Source organism: Brachypodium distachyon, chromosome 5 (assembly GCF_000005505.3).
Source record: "Brachypodium distachyon strain Bd21 chromosome 5, Brachypodium_distachyon_v3.0, whole genome shotgun sequence".
Lineage (NCBI taxonomy): Eukaryota > Viridiplantae > Streptophyta > Magnoliopsida > Poales > Poaceae > Brachypodium > Brachypodium distachyon.
This window is the reverse complement of record NC_016135.3, coordinates 12,536,472-12,560,604: the sequence shown is the minus strand read 5'-3', so window position 1 is coordinate 12,560,604 and position 24,133 is coordinate 12,536,472. Positions and strand designations below refer to the sequence as shown.

The 24,133-nt window shown below is 45.9% G+C and overlaps 2 protein-coding genes across 4 annotated transcripts; both read left to right on the top strand.

Annotated features, from left to right (window-relative positions):
• Positions 1-9,900, top strand: LOC100831694 (1,4-alpha-glucan-branching enzyme 2, chloroplastic/amyloplastic). 2 transcript variants are annotated; one of them, XM_003579633.4, is made up of 22 exons: positions 9-284; positions 612-733; positions 957-1,198; positions 1,552-1,650; positions 1,747-1,789; positions 1,937-1,996; positions 2,241-2,321; positions 2,396-2,512; positions 2,797-2,880; positions 3,648-3,769; positions 3,939-4,058; positions 4,780-4,909; positions 4,999-5,109; positions 5,457-5,585; positions 5,947-6,050; positions 6,738-6,882; positions 7,701-7,848; positions 7,991-8,091; positions 8,265-8,342; positions 8,563-8,718; positions 9,382-9,456; positions 9,551-9,900. In XM_003579633.4, exons 1-22 carry the CDS (start codon positions 140-142, stop codon positions 9,632-9,634), a joined length of 2,496 nt encoding a protein of 831 aa, XP_003579681.1. In that variant the 5' UTR covers positions 9-139; the 3' UTR covers positions 9,635-9,900. The 2 variants fall into 2 exon arrangements, with proteins under 2 accessions (XP_024311552.1, XP_003579681.1); XM_024455784.1 differs by lacking the exons at positions 9,382-9,456; positions 9,551-9,900 and having other exon boundaries at positions 1-284; positions 8,543-8,706.
• A 140-nt stretch (positions 9,901-10,040) lies between these two features.
• LOC104581355 lies at positions 10,041-23,862 on the top strand. 2 transcript variants are annotated; one of them, XM_024455785.1, is made up of 2 exons: positions 10,041-12,293; positions 21,139-23,862. In XM_024455785.1, exons 1-2 carry the CDS (start codon positions 12,201-12,203, stop codon positions 22,045-22,047), a joined length of 1,002 nt encoding a protein of 333 aa, XP_024311553.1. In that variant the 5' UTR covers positions 10,041-12,200; the 3' UTR covers positions 22,048-23,862. Both variants share the same exon structure in this region; 1 of them encodes a protein (XP_024311553.1).
• Positions 23,863-24,133: the final 271 nt, after the last annotated feature.

The following is a 24,133-nucleotide window of genomic DNA, read 5'->3' as shown; positions in this document are numbered from 1 at the left end:
CCTCCTCCTCCTCCTCCTCCTCCTCACTTCTTCTCAATTAATATCTCGCCACTCCTCCATCCCTCTGCCTCGGCGGCCACCACCTCACTCGGTCGGCTCCGCATTTCGGGCGGCGTGGGTTTGAGATCTGGGCGCGGGGATGGCGTCGTTCGCGGTGTCCGGCGCCACGCTCGGGGTCGTGCTGGCCGGCAGCGGCGGCGGAGGGCTCTCGTCGACGGCGCGATCAGCGCGGGCCGGGGTGGACTTGCCGTCGCTGCTCCTCAGGAAGAAGGACTCCTCCTCTCGTACGCCTCGCTCGCTCACTCACTCACTCTCTCCTCAAATCTCGCCATCTATTTTTAGCCGCTGTCGTCTCTGCGCGCGTCTCACCTTTTTCGGTCCGCGGCGATTTCGATCGAAAGAGAAGGAGTTGGGGGATGCGATCACGCTTCCTGAATCGTGCAAACCTGTAAAAACAATTTTCCAGGGACAAAAAATGCTTCACTGTTGCTATGATCATTTTCTCCTTTCCAAATTCCATGCAGATATTTTGTTCCCCCTTTTTCTGTTGTTGCTTGTAGCGCAGGTTGTGGCATTGCTTCTCACCGTTGGAGCCATCTTTGCATTTGCAGGCGCCGTTCTGAGCTGTGCGGGCGCTCCGGGGAAGGTGCTGGTGCCTGGCGGTGGAAGCGACGACTTGCTCTCCTCCGCCGAACCTGTCTCGACCACTCCAGCGCAGCCTGAAGAATCACAGGTACACGCACTTGTGACTGAAAACATCCTAATCGCTGTGATTAAGTTACCAAGTCACGAGGCATCAGGTTTCGAACTTTATGTATCAGCATTGTGCAATGCTTTGTGCATTTTGTTAGCTTTGGTGGCTCTGTGCTAGTTCTGGGCCACTGAACCCCCACTCCCCCCTCCCCACTCCCATTTTGTTAGTCTGGTGTACAATCGTTATGATAATGATTCTGTAGATACCTGAAGACATCAGCGAGCAAACGGCCGAGGCAAGCACATCAGTTGACGCTGAAGACAAACTTGAATCTTCAGAACCAACTCAGGGTATCGTGGAAACAATCACCGACAGCGTAACTGAAGGAGTCAAGGAATTAGTCGTGGAGGAGAAACCACGAGTTATCCAACCACCAGGAGATGGGCAGAAAATATACCAGATCGACCCAATGCTGGAAGGATTTCGGAGCCATCTTGACTACCGGTAATGCCTATCCGCTACTTTCATTCATTTTGAATTACGTCCTTTAATCATGCAAATTTGGGAACATCGAAGACTATGGACCACTGTTTCATAGAGTTTCCCTCATGGTCTGAGAACATGCTGGGAAGTAGATGTAGAAATTTACTCATAATTGCAATACAAATCACTGGCTCTGATCATTACAAGTACAGAGTGGAAAACTGATGAAAATGTGGTCGGTTGGCTGTAGACCGATTCCCTTGAGAAAAATCTACCAGTTGGGCAACCTCGTTTCTAATCTTTGGTGCTTTTGCTGGGAAAACACACTGCTATGACTTTGGATGATTTTTGGTATGCAATGGTGGTTTCAACAGATACAGCGAATACAAGAGAATTCGTGCTGCTATTGACCAATATGAAGGTGGTTTGGATGGATTTTCTCGTGGTTATGAAAAGCTTGGATTTATCCGCAGGTAAACTCAAAGCCTCGCTATTACGAAACACCTCCACTAATTTAATTGCACATCTTATAAGAAAGTATGTAATTCTTCTCTTTCTGTTCTTTCCAGTGCTGAAGGTATTACTTACCGAGAATGGGCTCCTGGAGCACATGTACGTTTTTTCAGTCTTCACAGACACATTCCAAGTACTCGTCAATGGTTAAATTCCCCAAGTAGTTTGCTGACATATGAAACAGCTTACTGAAGTTACTGAGAGTTCCATTAAGATTTATGAACTGACTCTTGCATCCTGTTACAGTCTGCAGCATTAGTAGGTGACTTCAACAATTGGAATCCAAATGCAGATACTATGACCAGAGTATGTCTATAGCTAGCAGTCTTCCACCTTTGCTTCATAACTGTTGATATCCTTTTGGATTTATTTTTGAATGTGTATAATTGTATGGTCCCAGTTATTGGTAGAACCTTTGCCCTTTCTTTGCTTTTCCATCCACTGTTTAATTATACATGACATGGGCAGTTCTGCTTTATAGCGCATGAAAACATTTCCATATGATCAGTGAATTTTGCTCCTAGTGATGCATATATGTTTTTTTTTTCAGAATGAGTATGGTGTTTGGGAGATTTTCCTCCCTAACAATGCTGATGGGTCTCCAGCTATTCCTCATGGCTCACGTGTAAAGGTAGGTTGACCAACTATTGAATTGAGGATTTTAGCATTTTCGAAGTCAGCCTGCTAAGAATCCCTCTCTTCTAGATACGGATGGATACGCCATCTGGTGTGAAGGATTCAATTTCTGCTTGGATCAAGTTCTCTGTGCAGGCTCCAGGTGAAATACCATACAATGGCATATATTATGATCCACCGGAAGAGGTACTTATCTATCTACCTTACATTATTCAATGAAATTTCAAGTGTTGCATATTCTTAATACCCACTGAATGTCTCACGGACATGTGAGTCAAGCCAATATTTTGATACTTGGGGGTGAAATATGCATTACTTTCACCTTATAAATGGCAACCAAAGATGGTGATGTGTGTAGGCTTGTGATACTGAAGCCTCTTATAGCTCCATGTCTGTGATATGTTCTCTGTTGGCCAGGGTATTCCACTTTGAACTTTTGTGTACTAAGGTTACTTTACATGCAAATGCAGGAGAAGTATGTATTCCAACATCCTCAACCTAAACAACCAAAGTCACTGCGGATATATGAATCACATATTGGAATGAGTAGCCCGGTATGTCCATAAGTTAATTCACATGTTTCTGTTCTGATGTTTTATTCTGTAATTTCTGTACTTCTTTTCTATTCTGTAATGCATTACACATTGTGTTCACGTGACAAACTCGAAGATTTCTAGAATGTCTTCAAATTTGCAAATGCAAACTTTGTTCTTATATAGATTGTCATGTGCTCCTTCTTCATTTGATCCTTTTCTCGTTTTTTGGTTGATTTCCATTGCACTTAGAGGCAGCGGCATTGCATGTTTAAGTCAAACCTAAATATTGTTTGCCAGACCATAGTTATACATGAATGCTATCATTCTGGTAATAGCCTGATATAATGTACCCATGTTACTAGTTTAAGATGATTAGTGTTTTTCATTTAGGAAGTAAGAAATATCGTATTGAAGCATAGCCAATAAGCCATTTCTCGGTATAGCAGCAAGGCCATTTCTTGTTTAAGATACAGGTTCCTTCTCTCTCCTGTTCTGTCCTCCACAACATCAAAAAGCTGATGTGGCAACCCCTAAATATTGGCTGACATGGATATGTTCTTTCTAGAAGTTTGTACTCTGGAGTTGGAACATTGAAAACTTCCACTGATCCAAGATGTAGTTACTCCTAACAGGGATCTCCACCACTGTTTACCTCAAAAGGCTAGGGTTTATTATTTCATTTATTTGTAACCTACTTCTTGGTAACTTGAAGCATCACTACTATGTACTATCATTACAGTACTTGAAGGCACAACTGAATATCTTAGTTTGATGATCTTGCACAGGAACCGAAGATAAACACATATGCTAATTTTAGGGATGAGGTGCTACCAAGAATTAAAAGGCTTGGATACAATGCAGTACAGATAATGGCAATCCAGGAGCACTCATATTATGCAAGCTTTGGGTATGCATATGCGTGTGTTCATCCATTTGGAGCTTCTACATCCTAATGCTTCATGGCATGCACATAAAATATTTGGATAAATTTCTTTTAGTAGACAAATGGTACGACAATGCTTAGTGTCTATTACTTGGTATGAATATGATGATTTTCTTATGGTTGGCTGTTGCAGGTACCATGTTACTAATTTTTTTGCACCAAGCAGCCGTTTCGGAACTCCAGAGGACCTAAAATCTTTGATAGATAGAGCACATGAGCTTGGTTTACTTGTGCTTATGGATATTGTTCACAGGTAATTAGTACAATTTAATTAATTTTTCTTACATTTGTCTGGTATTCTAATGCCCGGGTTCTATTAGTGACTCTATTTGTGCTATTCTATATAGTTGTGTTGGATGACTTTTTTTCTCAGATATATTAATTCAGCTGGACGTTAAATGTATTTGATACCTCCGGTAAACTGATAGTTCCATGGAATTTTGAATTATACTGGTGACAATATCTGATGGCATGGATGTGGACGAATGAGTTCAAAACTTCAGATGTTATCGATAGTATTAATTAACTGTTCATGTACTCGTGACATTGCAAAGAATTTACAAGTCAAAAAATGTCAGCAATACCTCACTTACAAGTGGCCCAGGCCCCATTTGCCAGTTTTGTTAGTATGTTACTTCCTAGTTGAACATCACCCTGTCCTTGTTTTCCCATGTATTGTAATTATATGGTATACACATCGTCCATGCTAGTTGAGTATTATATTTCTCCTGAGACCTGAGGAAGGGAGGGATCAGCTTGTCTTTGGTAAGACCAAAGTTATATGGATGTGTCAACATCCACACCAATGAGTTCTAAACAAATTAGTACGCATCAGGCCATCCATTTTATTTAGCCACTTGATGTCATATTTATTTATTTGTAGACCTGATAATTTTAACCTGTTTTTCCTTCGGATTGGTTTGGTGATTCTTTTCAGTTGCATGGCTTTATCAATGATTTTGTGTATCCTGCAGTCATTCATCAAATAATACCCTGGACGGTCTGAATGGATTCGATGGCACTGATACACATTATTTCCATGGTGGTCCTCGGGGCCATCATTGGATGTGGGATTCTCGTCTATTCAACTATGGGAGTTGGGAAGTATGTAACAGTGAATTCTGTCACCATATATGGGTTAACTGATCCTGTTGATCTGTCCTTACAGATATCGACATTCTAACCTTATGCAGGTTTTAAGATTTTTACTGTCAAATGCAAGATGGTGGCTTGAAGAATATAAATTCGATGGATTCCGATTTGATGGGGTGACCTCCATGATGTATACTCACCATGGATTACAGGTAACTTATCAAGTGATTCCAGTAACATGAATTACAAGGTACTGAAACAATTGTGATGCATCATGACATGCATCATGATCATGAGTTATCCTATGGAGTCTTAGGCCCCTTTCTTTCGGGCTTAATTTCAGCTTCTCCCAGAAACTGCCCCTCGCCCAGCTTCTCCCATAAGCCGAACACTGAATTCGTTTAGGCTTCCAAACTAGTAATATCATCGCTTCCAAGCGGAAATTAAGCCCAAAAGAAGGGGAATAGAGTTTGCCACTATTGCTTGTTCAATTTTACCTGATGATATCATGGGAGTTATTATTATTTTTTCCTTCTAAATTTGCCGTCCCTTGTTCCAGGTGTCTTTTACTGGGAACTATGGCGAGTATTTTGGATTTGCTACGGATGTTGATGCGGTAGTTTACTTAATGCTGGTAAACGATATGATTCACGGACTATATCCTGATGCTGTAGCTATTGGTGAAGATGTAAGTGCTTACATTTGTCTCTCATCGGAGATTTGGTTGTTACTCTTTATATTAGTGGTGAACAGGTTTGGATCTCTCATTTCATTCCATAAATGCTATGGAAATGGGAGAATATACCCAGCGATACTAAAATATGTTTGTGTGTTACATGCAATTTCAGTAGCAGAATGGCGTAACTTAAATTACTGCACTTCTATGGAATCTCACTGTACTTTGTTAGTGTAAATATTCACGAATCACGAACCAGTAATTTTGGAGGTTTCCACTCCCAAGCAAATAGGAAGCACCACTTCCTCCAGTATTAACTATTAAGTATTAACAGCTCAAAACTTTTAATTTGTATAACTATGAAATTGTTCAGGTCAGCGGAATGCCTACATTTTGCCTTCCTGTTCAAGATGGTGGTGTTGGTTTTGACTATCGCCTACATATGGCTGTAGCAGATAAATGGATCGAACTCCTGAAGTAAGTGCAGGAATATTTGTGTTACATGCGCACAATGATCTTGATAACAGTTGCTAAATGGTAAAAAAAATTGTATGTGAGTGTCTAGACAATTTTCCTGGTATCAGGTTGAACACGAGAGCAGTTCACATACACATGGAATGAAATTTCAGTAGGTTTATAAAAGGAGTATAGAAGGCCACTTAGCATATTTAATTATAATATAATTGTTCAAAAGGCAGGTGAGAGGTTCAAGTGTTCAACAAAAAACATCATGACGATTCAGATATGCAGCAACTGGCTATTGACTAAAGCTTAAATTTTTATACTGGTTGTCATGGCTGACTGTAGATAACATATATGCAATAACTACTATGCAGCTGCCATGACCTTTATCCTGCTATAGTGCTATTTGCTGCTACAGTGCTGTTTAAATTTTAAATGCTATTTTGATACAAACGCAATAATTTACTTAGTTCAAATTATTCAACCGACTAGGTGAATACCAGAGATTTTCACCCTCTTTTAGTATAGTTGTGTCTTGTGTTCCTGCTGCTCCTTGGCAAAACTGTGTTCTGCTCTTTGGGTCATATTTTTTGCGTGACTTCTTTAGGCACGCACTCTTAAGCTGTCGACTGTTGGTACTCAGTACACTCTTGGTAGTTTCCAAATATGCTGCTGTCAAAATTGAACATTTCTTTAACACAGGCAAAGTGATGAATCTTGGAAAATGGGAGATATTGTGCACACTCTAACAAATAGAAGATGGTCAGAGAAGTGCGTCACTTACGCAGAAAGTCATGATCAAGCACTAGTTGGTGACAAGACTATTGCATTCTGGTTGATGGATAAGGTACTAGTTGTTATTTTTGGACCAAAAGTACATAACTGACATTGTTTCGTCAGATTGCTTCATTTGCTTGTCTTCTCCTCATCTCCTGTGATAAAGATTAGTTGCTTCACTAATTACTATCCTATATCTCCGACTGTTACTTGAGTAAGAGTTGCTGAAACATAGTGTGGTGACTTGCTAACTTTGGCAGTTAATGTTTTTGTATAGATTATTTAATTATTTATGTCGACATCCGTTTGTTGATTCCTTTCCTAGACCATCCAAAATTATGTGTAGCTCCCGTCTGAATTTTCTCGAGCAAATTTTTTTGACAGACTAAAATGCAACCATTTACTCGAATTTATAAATGTACCGACTTATAATCATTTGGTACATTTTTACCATAGTGCCTGAAATAGATTTAGTACCCAAGAGAGCTGGACAAAGGTAGGCTAAATTCCTTTGACCGATGTCCAAAGTAGTGTTTCTTGGTGGGTTGATTCCTGGTCGAGCCTTGGTTTGATACACTTTTAGAAGATAAGCTTAACAATAGTCCTGGGAATTTTTTTCACGATTCAGAGTCATCCACAGTTCCACACACTCCTCGGTACTTGATCATGGTGTTATGGATGTCATCATTGTAACTAGTGACAGAGGAAATATTGAAATGGAAGCTGTTACTCCAAAGTGAACATAAGTACCCCATCTTGTACTTTATCACAACTGTAGTTATTTTTGTACCTATGCGGTTTTATTTCAGGAAAGTTGATACTTATTCTGTGTTGTAATTATTGATCTGGAACAGAATGGCATGAACATCCCAACCTTTCCTTTTGCAGGATATGTATGATTTCATGGCTTTGGACAGACCTTCAACACCTCGCATTGATCGTGGCATAGCATTACATAAAATGATTAGGCTTGTCACCATGGGTTTAGGGGGCGAAGGCTATCTTAACTTCATGGGAAATGAGTTTGGGCATCCTGGTCAGTCTTTACAGTACTATTGGCTAATTGCATTCTGTGTAGTCGTGTTTTACAGTTGTTTGTACCACTGTTTTTTAAAATCATATGCATTTTGTAATCTGTTTCCGCTGAAGATGAAGTTAACTTCTATTTTGCATGGCAGAATGGATAGATTTTCCAAGAGGTCCCCAAACTCTTCCAAACGGCTCGGTCCTCCCTGGAAACAACAATAGTTATGATAAGTGCCGCCGTAGATTCGACCTTGTAAGTTTTAGCTGTGCTATTATATCCTCTCATCAGGTTTGTATTGGCCATTTATTTATTGGTAAATCATAAAGTGGTTAGGAAAGACCAACATTGCTTTTGTTGTTTTCAAGAAGTTGATATAAATACCTTTTAGAATTGCTGTTCATTAAGATATCACCATTTTTTTTCAGGGAGATGCGGATTTTCTCAGATATCATGGTATGCAAGAGTTTGATCAGGCAATGCAGCATCTTGAAGAAAAATATGGAGTATGTCACTGTTTTTCTTTAGTGCATAATATGTTGCAGTTTAACTTCAAGCTCTCCAAACGGCTGAACTGTTTATGACTTTATGTTTCAACACGTAAATATAAAGAATTAATACCAATAATTAAATGAAAACTGCTGGAACTGGTTTTCACCTATTAAAACTGTTCGCTTAAGCTTTTGTATATTGATACATATTCCAGCACTTACAATGTAAATGCAGTTCATGACATCTGAGCACCAGTATGTTTCACGGAAACATGAGGAAGATAAGGTGATCATCTTCGAGAGAGGAGATTTGGTATTTGTTTTCAACTTCCACTGGAGCAATAGCTTTTTTGACTACCGTGTTGGTTGTTCCAAGCCTGGGAAGTACAAGGTATACACTGCTTTTTCCCTAGTGGTAATGGGGGTTCTACATATTTCCTATTGGTTAGAATCTGTTGTTCATGTACTTTGCTTGATTGATCATCAATAAAGAATATTAGAAAAAAGAAAGAACATGTTGCTCTAGATGATGTAGTTGATACGACATCCTTTCCTAATATGAGATGATGATGTAGTTGATACGACATCCTTTCCTAAATATAAGATGTTCTAGCTTTGTCCTAAGTCAAACTTCTTCAAGTTTGACCAAGTTTATGGAAAAATATACTAACATCTATTATATCAAATAAGTATACTACGAAGATATATATCATGACTGAATTAATAAAACTAATTTGAAGTTATAGATATTGATAGATTTTTCTATAAAGTTAGAACATCTTATATTTAGGAACGGAGGGAGTAGAACTGTAGAAAGGTTCTGAACAGTCCACACCTCTACTCGGTTAATCTTTTTTTTAATAAGGGCTTGTTTTTTTTCTTCTTCCTCGGTTGGGCTTGCTCTAATACTGGAACTATTTTCTGAATCTATTCTAGTCATAATAATAATAATAATAATAATAATAATAATAATAATAGCAATTTTGGAGCAGTCCCATTTGGACAAGCAACTTGATTTTGTTTGTTTATCATGGTTTCTGCTATTACTTATCAGGTGGCCTTAGACTCTGACGACGTTCTCTTTGGTGGATTCAGTAGGCTTGATCATGACGTCGAGTACTTCACAACTGTAAGTCTGGGCACAAGCTGACAAGCATCACTGCACTTCTCTTACTCAATTGCTCACAAATCTGAAAGACTTCCTATTTGCCGATGCCTTGCAGGAAGATCCACATGACAACAGGCCGCGATCTTTCTCGGTGTACACACCGAGCAGAACTGTCGTCGTGTATGCCCTTACAGAGTAGAACCAGCTGCAAAAGAACTTCAGAGAGCCTGTGGCGCGACGACACCACCGTCTAATGCAACCAAGTGTGAGGCTGTGATTTCGAGGGGATTGTCCCTCTTCATCGGATGGCTGGAAGGACAGATGGATACATAGTTTGCTGGTGAACTCTCGGTTGCACTTGACACTCATGATATGTTGCTCATTCCCTGTGCTATTTTTGTACATAGTGATGCCTTCCCCGCCGTCTTTCTTAAATCAGTTTGCTCAGTAAGTATTCCGGTACTCCATTTGAGTGAGAGAAGTGCATGCATTCAACTAGGCCTGGCTGGGTCAATAACTGAACCAGACCTGATCCAAACCCGCACATTTTAACTTTCGAACCCAACTCCAACTAAACCCACCGTATTTCAGCCAACCTAACCAAAATTGAACCCACTGATATTTGCACCCGCACCAAACTAAACCAGCGGCACAACTGTGGTTTGAAAACCATTTGGCTTAAATGGTTTACACCTATACAAGACTAAGAACTGCAAGCACTACGAAAACAAACTGGATAACTACGGACTGCTGTTGTGTCCGTTAGTCCCGGCCGTGGCATCCGAATCTTCAGGTAGTGAACAAACCGGATCTCTACAACTACAAGCACCGTGTCACCGAAACAATGCAACTCCATGTCACAAGAAAAGTAATATAAGGAAAAAAAACAAATTACGTGCAGCTGGTTTCAGTCCACAATAATCTGAATCAGTACTGCAAACTGCAATCTGGAGTTTCAGACCCAAACCAAACCATTATAACTTGTTCCCACTGTAACCAAAACCAAACTAAACTCTTTGGAGTTTCAGCCCATTAATACCTAAACCATTTATACCATTATAACTTGTTCCCACTGTGAACCGTTCTCGGGCCTACATTCAACAGAGCCTTGTTCATTGTGTATTTCCTTTGACCAATATCTTTGAAGATTTAATTTAGAACAGATTGGATAAGTTGACTGCACGTAAGTAAGGAGTAAATGAGGTTTGGTGGCAAGCGGTAATCATAAACAACCACAGTTAAACGACACAAGATGAAATTAAATTAAACTACTGTAGTAATTAAATTTGGTAGCCGTAGGATGTCAGCAAAAAGGGGTATTGGGCCATGACGGCCGTCCGATCCTCGTATCTGTCCGCTGCGCGAACGAAAGGGCGAAACAGGCTAAACATCAAGCAGAAAGCAACAACAAGTTCATAAGTAGCACACACGGACTAGAACGTCGGCTAAGTGGTACGAGCGAGAGAGAGAGTGAGCCTTGCTGCTCCCGCCGCGCCACTGGCCACTCCGGCCGTGGCAGCCACCCTCCCCCTCCGTTGCCCCCGCGTCCGGTCTCCTCCATGTGCTCTGGGAGTCACGCGCCTCGGCGGGCGTCGCCCCCTCCTGGGCCCGCTGGTTCCTCGCACGCTGCTGCAGGAGTTGCCCGCTCCCTCGTCCGATCCAGTAGGTCCTCGCCGTCGCCCTTCAGATCTGCAGCCGCTGCCTTGAGCTCGTCAACGCTCCACGCTCCCTCCCGCTCCTACGCTGATGCAGTCGCCCTTGGCGGTCCGTGCGACGCGCCTGCGCTCCTCGGGAAGGCGCACTCTGCTCCATCCTCCCCCCGCTCGGTCTGGCGGTCCGAGGCGCGACCGCGCCTGTCGTCTGTGGTGGTCGGCTCCTTGCCCTCCCTGCCTGCTGCCGAGAAGGGAAATCCCTGGATCTCAGTGCCCTCTAGAAGCCGCCGCCCCTCCCCGCTCAATGGGCGGTTGCCCAAGCTGCCCGGTTCTTCCCGCCGCCCTAATGGCGCCTCATCCCCGAGCCCCGCCCGTGCTGCCTTCTTAAGGCGATTCAGGGGACGCTGTTTCCGCTGCCTCAGTACCAATCACCGCCGTGCCGCCTGCCGCGACCCACCTCGCTGCATCGAGTGCTGGGCTTGGGGCCATCTGGCGTCCGAGTCCTCTCGCTGCCGCGCCGCTCGCCGCTCCCCCGCTACTCCTGCGCCGCTCACTGCAGCCCGCCCCAGCCTGCCTGTGCGCTTCCCTGCACCCCCGCCTTCCGCTGAGATGCTCAGCCGGGCCATCACCATGCCGGCGCCTCGCCGCTCGGGCTCCACCCACTCAGTCGTCATGGCTTCACGCTTTGTTGAGCACCAGGTGTTCGTCCTTCGCAACCACGGAGTGCTCGCCAAGGCCATCGACAAGCACCACTCCGCCAGCCCGATCCTCGTCGGCAAGGCGATCAGAGGCACCCGTCATCACCCCGAGGCGTTCTTCATCCACTTCGACTTCCCTGCGCACCGCGACCGTGCGAGGTCGTCAACGACTCCGCGTTCATCCTCCAGCCATGGCGTGAGCTGGACCACGGCTCGATTGAGCGCCACGACCTCCACGTCCGCGTCGCGATTGAGAAGATGCCCTTGCACCTTTGGTCCATTGAGGGCGCCGAGCAGGTGTTCGGCAAGGACGTCATCGTAGACCGCCTCTACAGCCGCACCTACGCCAAGGAGGACACCCGGCTCTTCAGCTGCTGGGTTTGGTGTCGGTCTCTCGACCGCATCCCCAGCGACCATGCCTTCACCGTCTTCCGCAGCGGCGCCGGCCGGGTGGAGGAAATGCACGGCTTCTCGCCTCCGCGCCGCTAGATCGCTCCGCCGCCCGAAGGTATTCGCTTCAACACCATCATCCATATTGACCTTGTCGAGGATTGGACTGTTAGGGAGGTTCACATGCCGTCCAGCCGTTAGAGTGGCTTGCCTTCCTCTAGCTCCGAGGAGGCCGCACCCTGCCCTGCGATCTAGCTCTACTCATGGTTCGAGGGTCTCTATGACGGGGACGTGCCCACCGGCGATCGCCGCCGGATCCCCGTCTCCTGCCGGGACGCCTTCACCCTCGCTCCGCGTCGCGATGACACCGGCGACGACGACGACCTCCAGCGCCGCCCCGGCAGGAACTCCGGCACCGCCCGCGCCCAGCCACCACGCGTCGACGCCGCTCCGTCCGGCTTGGTGGCTCGCGTCACCGGAGCCGTACGCCCTCCAGCCACCACCGCCGGGCCGCATCGCTGCCCCATCTGTTGGCATCCGATGTGCCCCTGCCGCCGCCACCGCTGCTCCCGCTCGACGGCCCCCTGCCCCAGCGCCTCGTCGACCCGCTGGCGCCTGCGCCGTTGCCGGTGCACGCACTGGCACCCGCCCCGCCCGCTTCCCTCGTCACGGCATCCAGCCAGCGCTCCACCTCTAGCGAAGATCCTCTGGCCGAGTTGATCGCCTCCGAGCGCCTCTCCGACATCGACTTGTCCACGCAGGAGTTTGACCCCATGGCGCTTTAGTTGGACGCCTTCTGCACCAAGGTGGCAGCCACCCCGTTGCTGTTCTCGCCTTCCCCCGCCGGCGGCCGGCCCGGCCTCGGATCGTTCAGCCCCTTGCCGCTCGGGCCCGTCTCGCCGAGTCTCACTCTGCCGGTCGGTGAGTCCATGCCCCAGGACGTGGCCACCGACTCCGACGACACCGACGGGATCCTGCAATCCCTCTTCGGCCCAGCCGCCTGCCTCGGTCCTCGGCGCTTCATCGCCCCTGTCCTCGCCGATCGCCAAGGAGAAGCCCGCCCCACCCCACGTCGCAGCGCCCGTCAGGCCGGGAGGGCCTCCTCCACGCCAGTGGCCCAGCGTGCCACCATCTGTCTCGCCAAGGAGCTTGCCGTCATCGAGCCAGGCGACCAGCGCACTGACGCCGCCGCCTCCGCCCTCGTCCAGCGCTTCAAGGAACCCCTGTCCGACGTGGACATCGATGGGTTCGCTGTGCTCACTAGGATCGATCTCGACGCTCTCCTCCGCGCCGCTGCCCAGGCCTCCGCCTCCAGAGCCGCCACTCAGGCGCACTAGTTTTAGATGTTATGCTCCTTTACTTCTAGCAGGCGACGGCCGGCCTTAAGCCGGCACTTCAGTAGTTTCTTCACTTGTTCTGCGTGGTTTTAGTGGATCGAAACTGGGAGACGACTATTTTGGGGCTGGATTAGGTCTCGTCTCCACCTCGTGTATGCATGGATGTGTTCTTCGTTATTTGATTCAGTTAGTCATCACCTGTCCTCTGAGCTTGTTTTGGTTCTCCATGAATGACAATCTTTGCACTATTTTGTGCTGGAATGTGCGGAGCCTTAATAACCCCGCGCGACGAGCTGCGGTCTGCGAGTTAGTGGCGGCTGCCAAAGCCGACATCCTGTGTATCCAGGAAACCAAGTTAGGACTGATCACCGATGCCCTAGCTGCGGTCTGCGAGTTAGTGGCGACTGCCAAAGCCGACATCCTGTGGCCCTCGTCGGGACTCCTTTCTTCACCTGCCTGCAGTGGGCACTCGCGGAGGTGTGGCTCTGTTCTGGAACCCCGACATCATTAGCATTTCTAGCCCTCAGCTCCGCCTCTTCTCCATCACGGCGGTCGTTAGCATGGTCTACTCCGGCATCGCCTTCATCCTCTCCACCGTGTACGGCCTTGCCGACGACGCTCGCAAGCCGACCTTCCTGCAGGAGATGTCCGATATCTCCCCACAAGCCGGCATTCCCTGGTTGATCGCCGGCGACTTCAACCTCATCTACGAAGCTCGTGACAAAAACAATTTGAACCTCTGCCGATGCCTCATGGGCCAGTTCTGTGCCGCATCAATCGCGTTGAGATCTTCGAACTGCGTTGCTCCAATCGCAACTTCTCCTAGAGCAACGAGCAGCAGCAGCCCACGCTGGTCAAGCTCGACCACATTTTCTGCAACGCCGAGTGGGATGCCTTGTTCTCCCCCTGCGCCGTTCAGGCTATGTCCACGTCGCATTCTGATCACTGCCCCCTGCTCCTCGCCGGCTTCTGCTTGCCGCCCCGCAAGGCGCGCTTCCGCTTCGAGAATTTCTGGCCGAAGCACCCGGGCTTCGCCGGCGCCGTCTGCTCTGCTTGGTCCGAGGAGGTCTCCTCCCCCAACCATCTTTGTCGGCTCCGCGTCAAGCTGGGCCGCGCTGCTCGCGCCCTTCACCGTTGAAGCAAGGGGCTGTTCAGCGATGCCCGCTTCCAGCTTCACCTCACGCTCGAGCTCGTGCTGCGCCTCGATGTCGCACAGGACTCGCGTCCTCTCTTAGACATGGAGTTCCTGCTGCGGCGTGCCCTCAAGTCTCGGGTGCTTGGGCTCACGGCCGTCGAGCGCGCCCGCCGCCGCCAAGCTTCGCGGCAGGTCTGGCTCCGGGAGGGCGACACCAACACCCGGTTCTTCCACATCAAGATTAATTCTCGACGCCGCAGGAACTTCCTCCACCAAATCACCTCGAGCTCCGGCATGCACGTGGATCATGAGGACAAGGCCCAAGCGCTTCATCAACACTTCACCGACATCTTGGGCACTCCCGCCCCGCGCGCCCGCGATCTGGCTTGGCACGAGCTTCAGCTGCCCACGCTCCCTTCTTTCGGCATTGACAACCCCTTCTCCTTGTTCGAGATTTGGGATGCCATTGTCGACTCCCCTGCCGAGAAAGCTCCAGGACCCGACGGCTTCACGGGAGTTTTCTACCGCTCCTGTTGGCCCATCATCAAGCTCGACATCCTTGCCGCCTTCAACCACCTGTACCACCTCACCGGTGGAAACTTTTCAGCCCTCAACTCGGCCTTCATTCTCTTGCTCCCGAAGAAAGCTACTGTCAACACCGTTCATGATCTGCGCCCTATTAGTCTCATTCATTCCTTCGCCAAGCTCTTCTCCAAGGTTCTTGCTCGCTGTCTCACGCCGCTCATGGGAGACCTCATCTCGCCCATTCAGAGCACCTTCCTCAAGTCCCGATGCATCCACGACAATTTCTTGTTCGTCCGGAACGTTGCCCGCGCCCTTCACTGCAAAAAGAAGCCCGCCTTGCTGATGAAGCTAGATTTTGCCAAAGCCTTCGACTCCGTCTCCTGGGAATACCTGCTCGAGCTCCTCCTGTGTCTCGGCTTCCCGGCTTGATGGCGTGATTGGATTGCACTCCTCGTCTCCACTGCGACCTCCTCTGTGTTGGTCAACGGATCGGCCGGCGACGTCATCCTTCACCGACGCGGTCTTCGGCAGGGGGACCCCCTGTCGCCGCTACTCTTCATCCTTGCCATCGACCCGCTGCAGCGCCTCCTCCTTCGGGCTACGGAGCTTGGCGGCCTCTCCGCCTTGCCTCTTCGTGAGGCCCACATGCACGCCAGCCTCTACGCCGACGACGCCATCATTTTCTTAAACCCGCTGTGGCCGGACATGCATTTTCTCCTAAGTTTGCTCGAAGACTTCGGCCTGGCCACCGGCCTGAGAATCAACCCCAGCAAGTGCACTATGGCTCCCATCTGCTGCAACGACATCGACCTCGACGACGTTCTCCTCCCCTTCGCCGACACGCAGGAGGCTTTCCCGCTTCGCTATCTCGGCCTCCCCCTTTCCCTTGGGCGGATCAAGGCCGTTCACTTGCAGCACATCCTTGATCGCGCCCAGGCACGGCTTGCCGGCTGGCGGGGAAAATGGATCAACACCGGCGGGCGCCGGACGCTCTCCAACTCCGTGCTCAGCGCCCTCCCCACTTTCGCCATGACTGCACTCCAGCTTCCCAAGTCCTTCCTCTCCTCCTTCAACAAAATCAGACGTCCCTTTCTCTGGGGCATCGGCGACAGTGATGAGGCCGGCGGCAAGTGCAAGATTAGTTGGACCAAGGTCTGTTCTCCGCCAGAGCATGGTGGGCTCGGCCTGGCAAACCTAGACGCCTTCAGGCGTGCGCTGAGGGTTCGTTGGCTCTGGTTTGAATGGCGTGCGCCCGACAGACCCTGGGTCGGCACACCCACCCCTTGCGACGACATCGACCGCGACCTCTTTGCGGCGGCCACCCGCGTCACCATCGGCGTTGGCAGAACGGCGAGCTTCTGGAGCTCTAGCTGGCTCGACGGCCGTGCGCCTCGTGCCGTCTTCCCTCTGCTGTATGCCCACTCCCGTCGCAAGAATCGCACGGTTGCCAACGCCATTACCGAGCATCGCTGGACCGACGACGTGTGCCATAACCTCTCCCAGTCGCTCCTTCATGAGTTCATCCACGCCTGGCGCGTGACGGCTATGGTCTCCCTACGCGCGGGGATCCCTGACTCCATCATCTAGACGATGACCTCCGATGGCTCCTACTCGACCCGGTCTGCCTACATGCTTCACTTCTTAGGCCGGCTGTCCTCTCCCATGCCGCAGGCCGTCTGGCGCGTTTTGGCCCTGCCGAACTCCAAGTTCTTTGCCTGGCTCATGCTTCAAGATCGTCTATGGTGCGCCGACAGGCTGCAACGCCGAGGATGGCCCAATTGCTACTTCTGCCCCTTGTGCCGTCGCAACCTCAAGACCTCCCTGCATCTCTTCGTCGAGTGCCCCTTCTCCAGCCAGCTCTGGTGCTCCGTGGCTCTCTGGAACAACCGCGACAGCATCGCCGTGGTCATCCGCGAGGCGGCCTCCATCAATTCCTTCCGCGAGCACCTTATGGAGGTGTGTCCCCTCGAGCACAGGAAGGGAATCTGCTCCCTGTTCATCCTAGTTTGTCACTCCGTTTGGCGTGAGCGAAACTCCCGGATTTTCCAAGACGAGGCTCTTCCAATCGGCCAGCTCTCCTGCTTCATCAAAGACGAAGCCCAAGCATGGGCGTTTGCTGGAGCGAAAGCTCTCAGAAAGCTTCTGTGGGAGCCCCCTTGATTTCTCTTAGTTTCCAACCCCCCTTTCTTTCTCTTATTTCTTCTCTTTTTTCTCCTTTCTGCCTAGTGCAGTCTCTTGTAAATCTTTCTACCTACTAATATATGGAAAGCCAACAATTGCTGGACCTTTCAAAAAAATAAATAAGTAGCACACATGCAGCAAGCATGTCGGGTGGGGCGGGAAGGTCGCCGGCCTGCTCCATCTTGCCGGCCACGGCTCGATTTCACGGGCGGCGGAGGACGCGCGGAAAGTTCTCTTCTGTGGCAGTTGGCTGCGCGCATTGACTTTGGGTCGTTTGGTAGTGTAGCTGGGAATACCCATATTTGGGTATTGGGGGCTAGAACATGGGTAGCTACCCAAAAAATATGAGTATCCAACAAATATGTGTATGCTGTTGGAGCTTTTTTTTTTTGGCCAAAATACCCATATTAACAGTTTTTAGATATTTTTCCAAAATATGGGTATGCTGTTGGAGATGCTCTAAGTTCATGAAGAACCTGACCCATGACTCAAAAGCACGAGTTATCATCAACATTACAATGACTAGGACTCGGTGACCCACACTTTCCACCTACTCAAACATGACACGACAAGATGAAATTTACCTTTTCAGGCGAGGTTGTGCAGGCTCAACCACAGGTGGTGCAGGCTGAATATCGAATCTCGCGAGGTAGTCCCCTAGGTGCTCAGCGGAGATGAAATAAGCCTTTTTTCGAAAAAGGAAAAAACCTGGGCTCTGCATCAATCGATGCACACATCCTTTTTATTCCGAAGTTTAGTGCCACAATATTATAGTTTATGGATCACACAAGACTGATACAAAAATCAGCCAGCGGAATAGATGATACAAAAAATGCCTATGCATCATGTAGCTAGAATTTTACTAGTGGACCGCCAGTCACCCCGGCTAAAAATATCCTGAGTAATCGCATGACGGTTGCACCCAGTATCCAAAAGCTCTTGTTGGTCCACACTGAGTAGATAAGACCACAAACGGATTCAGTGAGTGGCCCTGTAGATGACCTGCAGAAAATTAACCACTCTAGTCTTGTTTAAAACAATATCATCTCGGCAGTTCCAAATAGCACAATAAAAAGCAGAAACTCCCATCCGAATTTGAGCTTTTAGTTTTTGATCAACACCGTTCAACCAATCCCAAACATATCTGTGACATTGGTTGGAGGTGGCAAATTAAAAGTTACATGAACAATTCGCCACACAAGACGAGCCTATGGACATGTTATAAACAAGGGATGGATAGTCTCTTCTAATCCGCAAAAAAAAAAATTGTTTACACCCACCCCAATTAGGCTTAACAAGATTGTCTTTGGTGAGCAGCACTTTTCTATAGAGAAACCACATAAAAATCTTGATTTTCAAAGGTATTTTAATCTTCCACAAATACTTGTGAGGAAAAAAAGCATGCCCATCCATAAAGTCTCTATACATATATTTAACCGTAATACCCTAGTGGTAGTTAATTTCCAGGTAAAAGAATCTGGATCGGCAGAAAGGCAAACCATCATTAAACGGTGGACTAAATGTAACCATGATGTCCATTTATTCCTTGTCAATGTACGTCTAAAGCCAATGTTTAGAGACACAGATGACAGGACAATCGCAACCAAAACACTTTTTCGTTGCACAATATTATATAAAGATGGATATTGCTGGGCAAGAGGCCTATCACCTAGCCAAGTATCTTCCCAAAACCGAGTGCCCATTCCATTTCCAACAAAAATACGAACCTCAGTTAAAAAAGGCTGTGCTAACTCGCATTAGTCCTTTCCAGAATGGGGAGTCAGCCGCCATAGCCTGAACTTGAGAAAGAGTTTTAGAATGAAGATATTTATTATGTAGCAACTCTTGCCACATACCCTCCTCATTAAGAATTTTAAAAAGCCATTTGCTGAGTAAACACACATTTTAGTATCTAAAAGCTCAATACCCAACCCCCCTTGTTCTTTACGACTTCAAATAATATTCCACTTTGTTAAACGATATTTTTGTTTATGCTCATCACTTTGCCAAAAAAAATCAGGATCTATAAATATTAAGACGCTTCCGGACCCCTATAGGTATTTCAAGGAAGGACAACATAAACATTGGCATACTTGTGAGAACAGAATTAATAAGCACAAAGCGATCTCCATATGAGAGAGTAACTTGCCTTGCCAACATCCCAATTTTTTTTCAAATCGGTCCTCAACAACCTTCCATTCTTTGCCTTTTAAATACTTGGGTATCCCTATTCATTATAGAAAACTTCTTAACAAAGAGACACATCCAAAGAGACACTTATACTGATGTTCTTCTTCTTTAGCTTGTCCAAAACAAAAGAGCTCACTTTTATGAAAATTAATCTTCAGTCCCGATAGTTGTTAAAAAATACAGAGAATTAGTTTCATATTAATGGCTTTCTCTAAGTCGTGCTCCATGAAAATAATTGTATCGTCGTCATATTGTAAAATTGACACTCCTCCCTCAACCAGGTGAAGAATGAGATCCCAAACTTGGCCATCGTCCTTAGCCCTTATAATGAGGATAACAACAATGTCACTCTCCCTTGCACAAACTGATCCCGACACTCCCCCTTGCACAAACTGAGCAATCCGCTCGCACCACTTAGGAGCGAAACCTTTCATGCACAGAGCCTGTTGCAAGAAAGAATATTTCAATTTATCATATGACTTTTCAAAATCAATTTTAAAAAAGACACCATCCATTTTCTTCCTTTGAATTTTATGGATAGTTTCATGAAGCACAATAATGAGATGAAATAAGCCTGCGAACTATCATGTGCACCTTGTAGAATACCTATGACTTCCCCTCTCCTGTTCAGAAGCAGTCATCCGGACGATGCTTCCACAACACTCATTTGCACCTCGAGTATATTTATTGCATACTCTACTCGATTCGGCTGACTGATCTCATCTACAGTTCTCATTTACCCCAATGCGATCGACGTTCATTGTCTCTGGCTTGTACGGCGGCCAGGAAACCATCAAACACTCATGGGTAATAGGATCAATATTCCCTCCACATACAAGAAACTATGGTGTGGTTCGGGGCAACGCACACCACTTGTGAAGCTCATCAGTTTCTTCTTTTTCACTACAATCACCATGAGATCACGGGCGCAATCAATTGATAGAACTCTTGCACGGGTGTATTGTTTTGCGACATCCACATTTCCTGCTTCACGGATAGTGTTTTCATGACGAGAGTAGAGAATTTCAACCTTAAACGGATCATTGATCTGCGTGGGCGTGATGGGTATTGACGCCCCGAATAAGTGTTGTGAAATCATATGTGATGTGTAAATTGGCAAGTGTTTTAGGTGAAACATTGACGTGGATACTTTGGATAATATGGATACTTATATGATGACTTGTATCTTGTTTGGACTTAGTGCTTTGCTAGTGGTGTGTTGATCCATTAGTTTTTTATGTGGAAACATGGCGTGAGTTGTGTGGAACTTACCCTGAGCTGATTCTTGTTGCGTTGGTTAGATAATTTCAATACCTTTCTTTTTCATACTCATACGTATTTTTTGTTTCATCCAATTAAAAGTTACGGCTGTTTTACTATCACGGACAGAAAGGTGATTTAGGGTTTGAACTTTCGGGAAAACTTTTAATTTGCTTCCGTGCAATCATTCACACCCCCCTCTGATTGCCTATCTCGATCTCACAATTGGTATCAGAGCAAGATCTCTCTAATTTATCTTAACCGATTGATTAGACTTACTAGATATGGATAGGTATTATATCAAATCTTGTGTGTTCGATGGTGTTGATTTTCAGTTCTGGAAGGCCAAGATGAAGGCATACATCATGACACAAAGTTACGCCATATGGGAGAAAATCGCCAAGTCCTACGAGCTCCCCGCGGACGATGCGATCACACCAACAAACTTGGTCCATGTGGAGAACAACTACAAGGCGAGGAACTACATCATCCAAGGTCTACAACGAAGTGACTTCGACCGTGTCGCTCACCTTGCATCTGCTCATGAGGTATGGAATACACTTTGTAGTTATCATGAAGGATCAAACTCTGTTAAGGAGGTGCGTAAGGACACGTACAAAAAGGAGGATATGAAATTTGAGATGAAGACAGGTGAATCTTTGTATGAATTCTTTGCACGTTTTAATAAGATTCTCAGCAACTTACGTGCATTAGGTGTTACCTATACTGATGTTGAGGCTTCTAGGCAACTTTTGAGTGCTTTAGATATGTCCATATGGGAGATGAAAGTTACATCTATTAGAGAATCTACAACCATGAGCACACTTACACTTGATATCTTATACTCAAAACTGAAAACTCATGAATTAGATATTCTTGGTAGGAGAACCGGTTCCAAATCAATTGCACTTGTTTCTAACCCTAGCCGCTCTAATGGTAATACTTCATATTTCTATGCTCTGTCTTTTTTGTCTCAACTAACTGATGAACAGTTAGAGCAATGCCCAGAAGAAGAGTTGGCACTCCTCACCTCTTATTTTACACGTGCCCTGCAAAATGTTCGTTCAAGGAAGAGAGGTGGGAACAATGCTCTAAGGTGTTTTGAATGCGGTGATCCCAATCACTTTCGCCAAAATTGTCCCAAATTCTATACAAGATGGCGAAAGAAGAGAATGGGGAGGACAAGAAGAAGAAGCGCCCCTTCAACATCAAGAATAAAAAGAGAGGTGACTTTGCTCGAGTAGTGACTCACAGTATTTTCTCCGTAATCAATGAATATGGTGAACCATGCTTGAGTGATGTGGATATCGAGTCTGATGAAGATGATGCATCCAAAGGCAAGCGTGACATTAGTGGGATGTGTCTTATGGCTAGCAACAAGAGTGATACCTCCTACGACGACTACGACAGTGACAGCAACAATGAGGTAGAACTTTCTTATGATGAATTACTTAAAAGTGCTAGTAAATTAAGTTCCTTGCTTGATCATGCTAATAAAAGAATTAAGAAATATGACTTGAAAATTGCATCCTTGAATTCTGAAATTACTAAACTTAAGTTTATGATTCCTGCAAGTCTTGTGATTCTATATATTTTGAGTTTACATCTTTGCGTTCTATTCATGATGATACTCTTGATAAGTTTAGAGTTGCATTAGAAAACAATGAGAAACCTATTGTGCATAAACGTAAACAAATTAATGATGCTAGTATGGATACTTCTGATTTGACAGATTTAACTTCTTGTAATAATTGTCATATTCTTGAATTGAAGTTGAAAGATGCAAATGCTAGGGTTTCCGATGTTAAACATGCTTTACATATCAATGAGGTTTCTTTGTGCGCTAATTGTAGAAGTGGAAAAAAAATCATGGATGATGCTTGTGACAATTGTATTGCCCTGTCTCATCAAGTTAATTATTTACAAGCATCTTTACAGAAATTTTCTAATGGGCACAAAGATCTGAATATGATCTTAGATAAGTATAAAGTGAGTAAAAACAAGACCGGACTTGGTTTTAATGCACATGCTCATTTTAAGGCTAATCCACCCACTATAGTTAAGTCACTTGGCAATGGAATTTTTGAAACATCTGACAAGCCAATCAATGTGATTTTTAAATCTGCCGGCATCATGTCTAATGATACTTCAACAATTGCAAATGTCGGTCATATATCACATGCTAAACCTGGAAGTAGGTACAATTGCACTTATTGTAATAAACCTGGACATGGTGTAGGTTTTTGTTTTAGACTAGCTAGAGTAATTAAAAAAGAAAGAAAACAAGCTCGATATAATTCCTTCAAGGCACATTATACTCATGATAAAACTATTGGTCCCCGTTATGTGCCTAGGGTGAATGTTTCACCTTCCGTTTCAACTTGCACGAGACACGTACAATCTGTTCCAATGTATAAGGAAACTCGTGCTTTGCCTACTCGTCGTATATCTCAGTACTGGATACCTAAAAGTTTTTTATCTAACCCCAGTACGGAGATCTCGGCATGTGTTTGTTGTCTGTGGGCACTTCTCTTGAGAAAGGGAAACATATGGCTAGTGGATTCCGGTTGTTCTCGTCACATGACCGGTGATAAAAATTGGTTCTCCTCCCTCACACGTGCATTTCGGGCTAGAAGTATAATTTATGAAGATGCTTGTACCTCTACTTTTGTGGCGAAAGTCCTCTTATTCGTAATGCAGGAACATATGTTCAGGGGGAGAAAATATTTTTAGAGGTCATACCCTTATTGGTGCACGTTGGGTATTATGTTAGTTTTTGCAACAAGGCTAGGTTTGAAGCTTCCTCACGCGCATCACATCTACAAGTTGTCAAAAGGATTTTCAGGTATCTACATGGCACCCAATCTTTTGGCATTTGGCTTTCTGCTTCCTCTAGTATTACATTGCGTGCATTTTCGGAATGCTAATTTTGGAGGTTGTAAATTGATAGAAAGAGTACATCTGGTACATGCTTATTTTTGGGTGACTCTTTAGTACTTTGGTCTTCTAAGAAACAAAGTTCTGTTGCACAATCTACTGCTGAAAGTGAATTTGTAGTTGCTGGTTGCTGTTGCTCATAGATTTTATGGATAATAGCTACAATGAAAGATTATTGGGTTAATTTAGAAAGTGTACCACTTGATTGTGATAACGCTAGTGCTATATGTATTGCTAAAAACCCGGTGCAATATTCTAGAACTAAGCACATAGATATAAGATATCATTTTCTTAGAGATCATGTTGAAAAAGAAAATGTTATGCTCAACGATACCGAACGTCAATTGGCAGACATTTTTACTAAACCATTGGATTCTTCTCGGTTTGCTTTTC

Bases quoted from the DNA above. Each gene is read 5' to 3' on its own strand.
- LOC100831694 (XM_003579633.4), top strand. From the start codon at position 140: ATGGCGTCGTTCGCGGTGTCCGGCGCCACGCTCGGGGTCGTGCTGGCC. The intron at 734-956 runs GTACACGCACTT...ATGATTCTGTAG, and splicing joins CGCAGCCTGAAGAATCACAG to ATACCTGAAGACATCAGCGA. The intron at 7,849-7,990 runs GTCAGTCTTTAC...TTTGCATGGCAG, and splicing joins AAATGAGTTTGGGCATCCTG to AATGGATAGATTTTCCAAGA.
- LOC104581355 (XM_024455785.1), top strand. From the start codon at position 12,201: ATGCCTTCACCGTCTTCCGCAGCGGCGCCGGCCGGGTGGAGGAAATGC. The intron at 12,294-21,138 runs GTATTCGCTTCA...GTTGATTTTCAG, and splicing joins GATCGCTCCGCCGCCCGAAG to TTCTGGAAGGCCAAGATGAA.